At 37.2% G+C, this 13,345-nt stretch overlaps 1 protein-coding gene across 1 annotated transcript in view; it reads left to right on the plus strand.

Annotated features, from left to right (window-relative positions):
* IL31RA (interleukin 31 receptor A) overlaps nt 1-13,081 on the plus strand; it is a 28,487-nt gene extending 15,406 nt beyond the window's left edge. Inside the window, exons 9-15 of the mRNA XM_009864361.1 lie at nt 840-1,022; nt 3,177-3,278; nt 4,631-4,777; nt 7,092-7,232; nt 9,926-10,019; nt 11,594-11,672; nt 12,482-13,081. Coding sequence (XP_009862663.1) covers nt 840-1,022; nt 3,177-3,278; nt 4,631-4,777; nt 7,092-7,232; nt 9,926-10,019; nt 11,594-11,672; nt 12,482-13,081 — 1,346 coding nt within the window. The remainder of the gene's footprint in view (nt 1-839; nt 1,023-3,176; nt 3,279-4,630; nt 4,778-7,091; nt 7,233-9,925; nt 10,020-11,593; nt 11,673-12,481) is intronic.
* The last annotated feature ends 264 nt before the right edge of the window (nt 13,082-13,345 follow it).

Below are 13,345 nucleotides of genomic sequence, written 5' to 3' on the forward strand. Positions count from 1 at the left end.
CTCTCTGCTTGGCAGCTCCCCAGCCACTCCTCCCCAAGCCTGTATCACTGCGGGGGTTGTTGTGGCCAAAGTGCAGGACCTGGGATTTGGCCTTACTAAAACTCCTGGAACTGGCCTTGGCCCAGCGATCCAGCCTGTCTAGATCCCTCTGTAGAGCCTCCCTACCCTCAAGGAGATCAATGCCTCCACCCAGCTTGGTATTGTCTGCAAACTTACTGAGAGTGCACTCTGTCCCCTCATCCAAATCATTGATGAAAATGTTAAACAGGCCCCAGTCCTGAGCTTTGGGGGCACCACTTGTGACTGGCAACGAACTTAAGTCCATTGATCACAACTCTCTGGACTCCGCCCTCCAACCCAGTTTTTCACTCAGCAAATGCCCATCCAAGACAGGAGCAGTCAATTTCTCTAGGAGAATGCTGTGGGTAGCAGCGTCCACAGCCTATGATTTATTGTTTTCCTATTACCTTTGTAATCTCAATCAAAATTTGTTTACTTGCATTACCTGTAAAATTGGTAGTAAATTGGTTTGTAAAATTTTCCAAACTGTAAAATTTAGATCCTAGAAGAGAGACTGGTCTTTGCTTCTCTATATTTAAATCTCCTTGAGTATCATCTCCTCAATCTGCCCCCACTTTTTCATTGTAACGATTCATATACCCTTTATATTTAAGTATTTTGAGTATATGCATGTAAACAAAGGTATAAATTATGGTTTTAATATTGAGCAAGTCCCATAATCTTCTAAGGAAGCAATCTCAGTTTGCTGTAATTGAATTATTTTCTTTCTGCATTTCTTATGAAGATGGAACTGCTGACATTTTCTGTTAATTTTTCAGCTTTGCAAATTATTGAAACAATGAGGACCTTTACAACAAATGAAGAAGTTATCGTGGAATGGATACCCTCTGAAACAAAAGTATCTGAATATGTAGTTGAGTGGTATGAGGAGTTGGGGACAGATCCTTTTAGTAGATCGTGGCAGTATGTGTCAAACTCTACAAACTGGAAAATTAACAAAAGTATGATAATTTATCTGTTACAGCTGTACATATGTATGTATTTATTATGGTTATTTGTAATAAATGTGATATAAAACAAGGGCGAACTCATCCAGCTTTCTTCAGACCGTTTAAAAAATAACAATATTATCACATGCTTTATTGGAAGAGATTAGACTACTGGTTTCATGTTTAAGCAGTTCCGTGGTTGATCTTATGCCATGACTCTTTCCGTAGGGAGGCCTATGATAGATGTACACTGTTGTAGCAGAGAAATATGGAACTGAAAAAATGTATTTGAAGATGGGAAAAGATTATGTGCCTTCATGTGTGTTAGAGAGCAAGAAACCTGAAAGAGCATTTGAGGGAAAATTCTACTTGGAAATAAGCAAGTGAAGTGATTGCTCAATCTGGCATGTTAAATATCATATAGTCACAATTGTATTTTGACAGAAGGTATTACTCTGTGTTCAGCACTCAAGAGACAGTGCAAAGGCAAAACTGTGAATAATGATGTTGATGTGAATAGTGCATGACTTTACCTTTAGCTGATGAAATGCATCTGCTTTTCCTTGTACATGTTGGGTTTTGGGTTTTTTTTAAAAATACAGCAATAACGGTGGAAAATTTTAATGTGACACATGTAAAACATGTGATAAGTCAGTTTTGGGTTATTAGTTCTTTGGTTAGGGAAAATAATGATCAAAATGTTTAGTCTAATATATGGAATACGTGTGTTGTCAGTTTTGGATTGTTAGTTCTTCCTTAGTGAAATTAAATATATCAAATCTGAAAGTGGTTCTTACTGATAAAAGGATGAATTCTACGTCAAGGAAAAGGAATTTTCTAAGTTTTCAGAAAACAAGTACCCTGCATTTTCTAAAGTGAAGAGGAACACTCGGTTTGTTAATTATGAGTATAGCTAGCTTGCCCATGAAATTTGTCTTACTGGTTCAGACAAGGATGATTTAAATACTGTTTCTGCACTACAGTAAAACGAATTAAACCAAAATCTGCTTGAAGTAAAATTCAAGAGCAGTTTATTACACATTGAACTGAGGTGGGTGAATTTCGAGTCTTATGCTGAAAATTGCACTATTTCAGCAATCCTCTGTGAGGAACAAATGCTATTTATAGTTTTTCTCAATATAGAAAACCCCCTAGCTTTTCTCCTCAGCATTATTAAGAGGTCTTTGTTTAACTCAAGCACAAGTCACATTAGAAATGACAAGGCAAAGTCAGACTTACTGTTATGCAGGCCTGTTTCCGACATTCTTCTGTGGAATTATTTTAAGGATTTCATAACTTTCCTGGGTGGCAGCAGATTTAGGGGACTGAAAAAGCAGTGGGGAGTTGATGTAATTCAAGGATCTGTCGATCGCCATTATTCTTGCTGAACAAGGTGCAGAGCTTGAGGAGGAACGGTTTAGGAAACCCTTTATACTGGTTTTGCCCCACGGGGTATAAAGCCACACATGTGTCTTCTCAGAGCTGATGAGAGCTGCTTGTGAGTAGGAGGTGCACCCTGATGATTACTTGGCTGTTGCGATTGTTCAGAGTTCAAACCTTCATTTCCAGAAGCTTGAACTATGTCTTGAAACAATAAAATTCTGCTGGAAAGATTTCACTTGTACTTTTGAGTGAGTCAGGCTGGTTGGAAGCAGATCTGCAGTTGGCATAACGAGAACATCTACATAGAGTTAAGAGCTGTTGCTCCAGAGTTAAGGGCTGTGGCTCCATTGTACCTGTTAAGCTGTTAAATGCATGAATCAAAACTCTCTTCTGCAGAGCAGTAAACCTGAAGTTACATGAGATTAAAAATATTGCTAGAAGTATCATTTTATACTGGTTATTTGAAAATAAAAATCTCCTCCAAACCTAAAACTGTTACAACATGAGTAAGTGACTTCGCACAGAGAAGCTCTATGAGGCTGAAGCATTATTAACCATTCAAAGTATTTCTAGTGAAAAACAAGTTAGAAGCCAAGTGCTCTTTATTGAGTAAAATTCATTATGTTAAGAGTAGTGATGAGCATTTGAGGCCATAAATATCTACTGTACTTGCTAAAAAGTTAAATAAAATAGAGATCTGTAACATTTAGGACTGTGCTGTGATTTCATTGTATGAATCTTACATGGAGTATTGTATGTAAATATTCCTTTTTTTCTTTACAGAAAACTTTAAACCATTTATATGTTATAACATCTCAGTGTATCCTGTCTATGGAAATAAAGTAGGAGCTCCGTATTCCATACAAACTTATGTTCAAGAAAAAAGTAAGTATTTTAAACTAATAATGTTTTGAAAAGTGTGTTGTAGTCTGTGTCTTGGGGTGTGTTATCTTTAAGTAGTTTGGCACTTGCAGAGTTGAAGGAGAGATGAGTTGCTGACAGAAAAATGGGATTTCAGTTTGTAGATCAGCTACCGAATTGTTCAGTAAAGAAAATTTGTTTCTTGTGATACAGGTACATGGCTACTTGAATCCACTCATTTGCTGCAGAGTTTACATACTGTATACAAAACACTTGGAAAGAGTATAGGTACAGGCAGTTTTAAACTAGCTATGTCTTGAATGTTGCAGCTCATTTAGATATATAATTAGACTGGGTTTTAGTGCTTGGCTGCATTTATCAGTCCTAATAAATGAGGAAATTTTACTTATGGAATAAAGTGGATGTTTTAGGAAGTTTAGTTTTTGTTTAATTTTTTAATGTCACAAAATATTTGCATATAAAAATGGTAAGAAAACATGATGTGTGCGATGGGATAGGAACTATATGGATGAAATGGTAGTTTGGGAGTGGGTGAGGAGGAAAGTTTCTTTATTTGTAGAAGTTTAATGTGAATTCAGCGATTTATACAGCCAGCTGTAAGAATGTATTTTACTTGTAATTTTAAAACTTCATGTGAAAATGTCAATTTTTGTGTGTGTGTAAATAAGTCTATGTGCATGCACACATATCACAGTGCACTACTAGACAGGATTAATTACTAGGAAGAGGTAATGGAGTATTTTATATTTGAGTAATACTAGCTCAATTAGAACTTTTTTGAGTGCTTTCTCGTTTATAGGGAGCTGTGACAGTACAAAAGTTTGTCAGAGAATGGGAAGGAAGGCATTTGTTTTAAAACTGAGGCAGAGAAAACTCTTGCTTTGAAGTTACAAGTGATGTATGTGAGGTTGTAATGTGTAAGTGGAAAAAATTTGTCTGATGTAATGGGCAAAGGCTGGCCCTCGTCGAATCTCAGCTCAGCCAGAGACGTCCTGTGTACACAGGGACATTACACCTACCTGAGTTCCAGCACGAATGCACAGGGGTGTTTGACCTCTTGATCTCTCTCTGATGCTGTGAGGATAGAGCCTTCTGATGATCTTGAGGTATTCAGATGCACTAACACTGAGAACTGTGCAAACGCCTGAATAGATGCAAGGATGAATTATCAGAAGAAATTGCGTCTTAAAGAGGGTGAGATAAGTTATAGGCTATATTAGACCACAAAGATGACATATTTACGTTAACATTTTTGCCCCTAATGTTACTGATATGCGTGAAGGCAAACTGGTGGATAACATTGCAGTACTTAGACTATTTTACAGCTTTTTCTAATTTGTAATACTTCTGTGTAGAGCCATCAGAAGGACCTGTGGCTGACACAGGTGTTCCAGGGAAAAATGAAGTTACAGTAAAATGGAAGGAAATTTCAAAGGATAAAAGAAATGGATTTATCTGTAACTACACAATATTTTATAAACCTGAAGATGGAAAAGAATCAAGTAAGTATAAATTAAATACCAATGCTTTCAACAGGATTATGACAGTCTGCTGTCCCAAGATACTTATTTTCAAAGTTTTAGCACAGTTTGTTATTGTATGTTATAAATATGTTTGAAAATACTGGAACAAAAAGGTTAAAAATAATTTAGGCTTAATTGAATCAATGAGTTATTCTTGTGAATGCTCACTGCTTTAATACGACACATGCATTCTTGCTCAGCTTCTTTGCTCTAGATTTATTTTATACAGCACTGCTTTCTCACAATTAATCTGTTTTATGATTAATATTGTACTACCCATGGTAGTACAGCCATGACTGTTGACCACATTGTCCTCTCTGCTTCTCAGATGCAAATCTGATGGATCTTCACTTGATAAATTCAGTCAGTGTATGGCAGCACTCTCAGTCCTCTTTTCTTTCCAGACCAGGATGGAAACTCATCTATGAGAGGCTTTTTGCAGATTGTTCTCTCTTAAGAGTAAAAAATAGCAAATTTGCAGGATTATGCCAAATTAGAGAGTAATATTTGTCAGATACTTGCTATTTTCCCTTTTTATGTACGTACTAGTCTCTTTCTATCTTCAAATTTCTCTTCCATTGTGATGTACCTCTGAAGTCAATGGAAAAAGTCATGACTTTTTTAGTGGAGCTAAAATATCTTGGGGAGTTATCGATGCTGTGCAAATTTATTAATTTGAACCTTGTGGGAATTTAGTGAATTTGTAAATTCCATGCATGTCCTTGAAAGGATGCCTTTCCCAAACGCTTGGCTTCTGGAAGAATATGGTGGAAATTTTCTGGGAAAAATGTCTTCACAGTTATGTTTATAATAAAAGCAAAAGAGCAAATGATAGGCAAAAAGCTAGAATAAGCTGCCAATAAGTGGTTTCTTTTGACATAGCTTTTAGATTAACTTCTTTGAATATGCTTGATTTTCTGTGCTTGCTATTGCTTTTCTGCTTTGGAGACTGATACAACTTTTTGAACATATTCTTCAGAAATAAATGTTTCTCCTCCTTTGTTTTAGACATCATGGTTAGCAGACACCTCACATAATGTTTTTCTAAAAAGATCTCAAACTTGAAAATCATGCTGTTTTCAGTTGCTTCTGGATATCTAGTTTGAAGCCAGGGCAAGAGTATTCTTGGTAATTTTAAAATTAGAAAGAGGAAGCTGCTTATTTCTTTCAGATTGAGTCCTCTGCAGGCAATTTTTCCTCCCGTGTGGTTTCTGAGCAATTTAATAGTGACTGCTTTGTGCAGGGTCATACTCAAGACATGCAGCCTCATGTTATGGAGCCACATATCTCCATATTACTCTTCTAATGTAAAGCAGACTGTGCCCATTTCACTAGTTCTGATTAGTTTCTTTAGGAAATTAGTTTTAAATGGCAACTCAGAGGAGCTAAATTAAATGGCAATACCGTACTGTACTGATGCTTTTTGAGGCTTCTCTGATGTCACATATTTTTTATGAGAATAGAACATAGAGGTGACTTCAGTGATGGCCTTTTAACTCTAGAACTTCACTTTCCCCTCCTTGGTTTAAGAGAAACTCAAGTTTGTTTAATCCCACATCTTATTGCAGCGTATCTATTTCTTAAGTGTTTCTTGATTGAACTGAATGGTGCCCTGAGTTGGCTTTGACTTTAAGCACCAGAAGATGTTATAGTGATTTTAATTTCATAATATGAACATGCTTCTAATACCATTTGTAGACATAGAATGCTGTAATACATGCCCTCCTTAAAAAAGTTGAAAAGTGAAGCACATCATACTAATTACAGTAATGAAAGTATTGAAAACATTGAGTTTTATTTAGAAACCTGTTGGAAATAGGAAAAACTTCCTGTTGATTTTGGCTTTCCTCTGACTTCATTTGGGTGATATCCCAGTGCTGATAAATTGCATCCTTTTGTATGATCAGTGTCTGACTGCATTTACTAGAAATATAGTTAAATTTCAGAAGGTGCAGAGACTATTTTAGGTTCTTAATTCCTGAGCCTACGTTCCAGGAAATTAAGTTCTCAAGGCACTCTTTTCAGTGATAAAATAATCTACAGGAGATCATAATGTGCCTGTCTTTAATATTAGCAAAAAAAAAAGCTCATTTATTTTTAGAAGTAAATACAGGTTTTTTTTCCCCTAAATTTTAAAGTAGCATTGATAAACATTGGTAATTGATAAGGTTGCTTTGTATTTAAATTTGTCTTTTAAATACTTGTAAAATCTTGTAAAAGATGCTAAGTAAGTGTACAATTCCATAATATAACACTATTTTTTTGTGCTTCTGCACATAAATCTCCTAAAAAGATGAAACAGTGAACTCTGATGTTCTGCAATACACACTGAAGTCCTTACAGGCTAATACACAATATACTGTCTATATCATGGCAACTAATGGAGCTGGGGGGACCAGTGGAGAACCGAAAACCTTCAAGACTTTGAAATTCAGTAAGTAACATTGCAGGTTGGCTATTACTGTTTTAAAAACAGGCTTAGGAGTGAGAAGTATAGGACAACCTCAAGTTTAGAAGTCAAACCCCAAAAGCTTTGTTTTGCTGTGGATTATGGTGGATGTTTGTGGGAGCAACAGTTTCTATGCTGTCAATTATGGGATAGGGTGCTGAACAGTTTGTTAAAAAGCAGACATTTCCACCTGAGATACTAGATTTAGAATAGCCATGCATTGTATTGCATTTCTTCTCCTATATTTAACTCATAAACGAGTGGCCAATGTGTGCGTGTAAACATCTTTTCCTATTGCTTACAATTTATTTTAGCCATATTTTACCAAGCACATTGGTATGATGGCTGCTGTAATGGCTGTTCATATACTTAATTTTTACTTCTGGAAGCATGTTTTACATACATACATAAACTGTCAAAAAGGTGGCCAAACTGAAATCTAAAAAAAGTGCATAAGCACTTAAACTTGCTGTGGCTGTGAGACTTGAAGCTACTTTAATTTTTGCTTGTAAATTCCTCTGCTAGTTTGTTAATCAAATGCAAGGTAAGTTAGACTATGCTGAGGCCTGGTCTCTGCTGCTATCAGTACCTGCCTCTGGTAGGTACCTGGAATCATAGAATCACAGAATCATAGAATGTGTTGGGTTGGAAAGGACCTTTAAAGGTCACCTAGTCCAACCCCCCTGCAGTGAGCAGGAGCATCTTTAACCGGATCAGGTTGCTCAGAGTCCCATCAAGCCTGACCTTGAATGTCTCCAGGGATGGGGCCTCCACCACCTCTCTGGGCAACCTGTGCCAGTGTTTCACCATCCTCATAGTGAAGAACTTCTTCCTGATATCTAACCTAAATCTACCTTGCTCTAGTTTAAAACTGGCCCTTGTCCTGCTATTTCACACCGTTGTAAACAGTCTCTCCCCAGCACTCCTATAGGCCCTCTTCAGGTACTGGAAGGCTGCTCTAAGTTGTCCCTGGAGCCTTCTCTATTCCAGGGTGAACAACCCCAACTCTCTCAGCCTATGCTCACAGGAGAGGTGCTCCAGCCCTCTGATCGTTTTTGTGGTCCTCCTCTGGATCTGATCCAACAGGTCCATGTGCTTCTCGTGTTGAGCTCTCCACATCTGGACACAGTGCTCCAGGTGAGGTCTCACCAGAGCAGAGAAGAGGGGCAGAATCACCTCTCTCAACCTGCTGGCCACGTTGCTTCTGATGCAGCCCAGGATGTGATTTGCCTTCTGGGCTGCAGACACACATTGCTGGCTCATGTCCAGCTTTTCGTTCACCAATAGTCCTTTTCCTCAAGACTGCTCTCTAGCACATCATCCCTCAGTCTGCAGTCTGATAACGAGGATTGCCCTGACCCAAGTGCAGGACCTTGCATTGTTGATTCTCACAGGGTTCACATGGGCCCACTTCTCCAGGTCCCTCTGGAGGACATCCCATCCCTCTGGCATGTCGACTACACCACTCACATTTGTAATCTGCAAACTTGCTGAGGGTGCACTAAATCCCACTGCCTGCATGACTGATGAAGATATTAAACAGCGCTGGTCTTAGTATGGACCCTTGAGGGACACCACTTGAAACCCATCTCCATCTGGACATGAAGTCATTGACCACTACCCTCTGGCTGCAACCATCCAATCAATTACTTATTCACCAACAATCCACCCATCAAATACATATTTCTCCAGTTCAGAGAGAAGGATGTTGTGGGGCACTGTGTCACCTCACAGAGGTGAGGCTGACAGGTAGGTAGTTCCCAGGGTCTTCTTTTCTACCATTTTTAAAGAGGGGTTTAATATTTCCCTTCTTCCAGTCCCCAGGGACTTCACCTGACTGCCGTGATTTTTCAGACAAATACACTAGCCAATTCCCTCAGGACTCTGGGATGCATCTCATCATGTCCTGTAGACTTAGCTATGTTCAGGTTTCTCAAGTGGTCACGGACCTTGTCTTTACTTACAGTAGGAGGGACTTTGCCCCCTTGATCCCCATCTTGTGCTCCCTCAACTCAGGAGGCGTGAGGAGAGAGGTTGTCAGTGAAGACTGAGGCAAAAATGTTAATGAGAACCTCAGCCTTCTCATCTGTTGAAGCTAGTTCAGAAATATGTGCACTGTTTCTGTCAAAGTAACTGTATTTTCTGTCTATTTAAAACCTTCTGCATTGAATTTACTATTTATTTTTTTAATAACATGTGGAAATGGCACTATGTGGCAGTTTTAGGTGTCTCTAAAAGAACAGGTGCCCAGACAGATGGTAGACTCTTTATCTTAGGCGACTTTCAAATGTTGGCTTGGTATGACTCTAAGCAACCTGATTCTAATTTCAATTTTGGACGGGGTGACCTACAGATGTTTCCTCCAATCTGAATTATTGTGTGATTCTGTCAAATAAATTAAATTTAAAACAACCAGTTCATCTGTTCCTGAGAGATCCTGATCCTACCATGAGCTGCTTTTCTGGCTCAGTAATTGTGACTTGTTGGATTCAAAATACTCATCTTTCGACATTTGTACAATGAGCACCATGCGGTATTCTGACTAATTTTGGCTGATTTTGACGGAGCTTGTTAGAATTGTGCTAATTAAGAGACTTGGATGTTGAAAATTATCTGTCTTAGTGGAATATGTAAAGAAATTGTAAACATCTGTGTTTGATATTTTCCCCCCTCTACAGATACAGAGGATGTTATTTTCATTGCTCTACCCATTGGATTAAGCATGCTGTTTCTGTTAGGCCTTTGGATAACATGCATTTTGAAAAAACATGCGTGAGTGCATTTTCTGCCTTCTAAAACTTAATGCAATATGTTAATTTTAACTTGTAAAAGGCAAATCTTTATATTTCCTGTGTATTGTTTTATGAATTTATGTATTTGTTGCGTTCCAAACCAATGTCAAATTAAGAAGCAGCTGGAGTGACAAATAACTAAGCATACAGATTTTCTTGTAACTGCGATTACTGTGCTATAGTCCAAAAATAAATACTAATTTTAGACAGTGCAGTAAATCAGAACAAAAGAAATGGGAGAAACAGATTTGCATATCACCTATATCAATTTATGGAAAACAGTGCATGCCTTTTGCAATTCCATTGCCAGCAAAGTGGGAGGAGCCTACTTTAAGTCAGTTACTGAAAAGCTAATAATGCCAGAAAGGCACTCTTAATATATCTGCAATTGAACACATTTCACATAACCCTTATTTCTTTTGTTAGCTAGGGTAGTATTCCTTTTATTAGTTTGTGATGCTTCCATTGAGCTGTGAAGAAGTCATAAAGAAACTAGAACATGAAGAAACACCGTGTCAAAGAGTTTGGATGCTTGATCCATAGATATGGATCCTTATCTGTACACGATTCATAATCCTTTTATTGGCCCTCAGACATGTCCCCTGCCAGATTTTAAATAGCTTCCTCAGAGCACGGAGATGCTGTAACATCTCAGAGATGACTGTGAGGATTTTTTAAGGTTATTAGATGTGCTTTTCTTCAGAATGAACAGTGACTGAGTAATTTGGCTGTAGCTTAATAAGAAAGTTAAAAACCTGAACTATTTTGGGCTGTTCTAAGATGTTAGAATGAACATTTTTGTCATGCAAAGCATCAGCTGATAAGTATAGCTGAAGTAGTAAGTACAACTTCCATCTCTTTGACATCTTCATCTGTGTTGTGTATTCTGAATTTTTTACAGTAGTAAGAAACTATGTGTCGGTTCTGGAGATTACTTTGAGATGTATTCTTTGAGGTGTATGAATGGTTATATTCTTCTGTAGATCAAATTGCACTGTGAAAAGTCAAGCTATGGCCTGGTTTTCATTTCCTTACATGTATACCCAGTATCAATATGTGATTAATTTTGTTTTCTGTTTACTGCTCCGTTGGGCAGTTATATACTACAGCGTCAGCATCATTTAGCTGCTGAAAACAAAAGACTGCAGCATAGCTCTAGTGTGGTGTAGTGCTAGGGACATTTTCCTGGAGCAGAGTTTACCTAAGGTAGCTTTTCAGTGAAGGACCACCCTGAAACATGATCACAAGAGGGTTTTTATGCAGCCTTATTTTCGCATACTATTATTTGATCTACTATATAATTTTTAAAAAAATACTTTTGTGCCGTAGTAATTTTTCTGCAATTAGTAAATTTTACTTATTGAGGTCTTTCGTGATAAAAATTAATGTGAAGGAAAACAGTTTAAATGGAAAGATTGTGTTAATATAGGAAAGACTTGCTTTGTGAAAGTTTGATATTTCGGCATTATTTAGGTTTTCTGGAGATTTGTTAATTTTATTTTTAATAACCTATTTCTTTCATCATTTGGCTAAAATTCTCTTTCTCAATGATAGGTTTAAAAGGATTTGCTGGCCTGATATACCCAATCCTGCAGAGAGCGTTGCAGTGGAATGGCCTCTTGATGCACCTGTGGTAATAATTGCAATTTTATGTGTTAAAGAAGGGATAAAATGGAGAGAAGAAAAGTCCTTCTCTGACAATCATTTTATGACTAAAGAAAAATCCAACATATTGAGTTTCATTCTTCTGTTTAAGTGCTATAAAGTGCTTTTCATTGTATTTCGAACTAATGGAAAAGATGCGTCTTCCTATATTCATTTAATTCTTATGTGATAACAAGAAATATAATATTTTGAAGTTAAAAAGTGAGTTGTGGACATGATTTATTACATAAAGTCCATTAAATTTGCCCAGGTTGTTGAGTCTACTGAGTCACAACTGGATATCTCCTCCCTTCTTCACAAAAAAGTAGTGCAACATATAATAAGATGTGGTATGTTATTGTATTAACATTTATGTTTTCTTCATTGTTAGATATTTATTCCGTATTAAAGTTCTGATGTTCATTTGAATTAAATGGATTTGGTCAGGTTTTCACAGAAAGTGTAATGTGTGGAGCATGGGATTTAAACTTCTCTCTCAGAAATGGCTGGTTAGAGTGAAAAAGACGGAAAAAGTCTGAGCCTGATTCTGAGTCTTCATTTAAATGCTTAATTAATAAACACAGGAAACACCATAAGAAAGTGCTTAAAAAATAGACAGGAAAACATTGTCATTTTTGGTAGTCATTCACATGTAACAGCATCCCAGTTGAAATACACATGAATTCTTTATTAATGCCCTTAAGAGTCAAACAGAGCAATATTCTATATATTTAAATAATAAACTAATGCATTATCTACCCCTATGTAACTTTCCAGTTTATGTCTTTGTACTGACAGAATAATTCGTTTTTGAAGGGAGTGACATCTGAGACTAAAACCATGGACTTTGAAGACATAAGTGTTTTGGAACATTGCTTTCCTGAAGAAAGTCAGGAAGGATCACCGCTGATGAATTGTGAAAACCATGTTTCTGAATACACTGATGTAACTATGAAAGGCATGATTAGTGGAGATAAAAAGATAATGTATCATAAAGAAAATGAAGTTGCTAAATGTTTTTCATCATCCATGCCTTACGTAATTGCTGATCAAGATATCAGAAGTCAAATGCAGTCAGCTTTAATAGCAGTGAAGGAAATCCAACCCACAGAAATGCTGGAAGATGATTTATGTGAATCCCAACAGACTTCAGTTAAAAATGAAGAAAATTATAGTGAAGAAGTTTTAAAGCTGGAAGATTTTAGTGGAAAAGCTCTGTTCAATCCATACCTAAAAAATTCTATTAAAACAAGGGAATTTCTGGTTTCTGAAAGCTTGCCGGAACACAGTAAGAAGGAACCCAAAGGCCAGTCAGCTGTCTTCCCTCCTTTTCAGCAGAATATTGCAGGACAATCTTACGTAACACTGGACATGTTCGGGCTGGCCACAGCTCATTAGTGTGAGAAAACTCGCCTTGCTAAAGTCCCGTCATGAGACACATCTTGAACTGCTGCTCATGTGTATTCATATGTTGTAACCTGGCTGATCTCAGTTAATATGGATGAAAATACCCCCTTCCTTGTTTTTTTTTTTGTGGTTTTTTTTTTTTTTACATGATAAATGTGCACTAGCAGTGAGGCAAAGGAAGTAGATTTTCTTATTTCTCCTTAGTTCTCAGATATCAGTCTGCTAAACCAAACCAATCGTGGTTAATGCAGCAGT

The sequence above is a fragment of the Apaloderma vittatum genome, unplaced genomic scaffold (assembly GCF_000703405.1).
Source record: "Apaloderma vittatum isolate BGI_N311 unplaced genomic scaffold, ASM70340v1 scaffold592, whole genome shotgun sequence".
NCBI lineage: Eukaryota > Metazoa > Chordata > Aves > Trogoniformes > Trogonidae > Apaloderma > Apaloderma vittatum.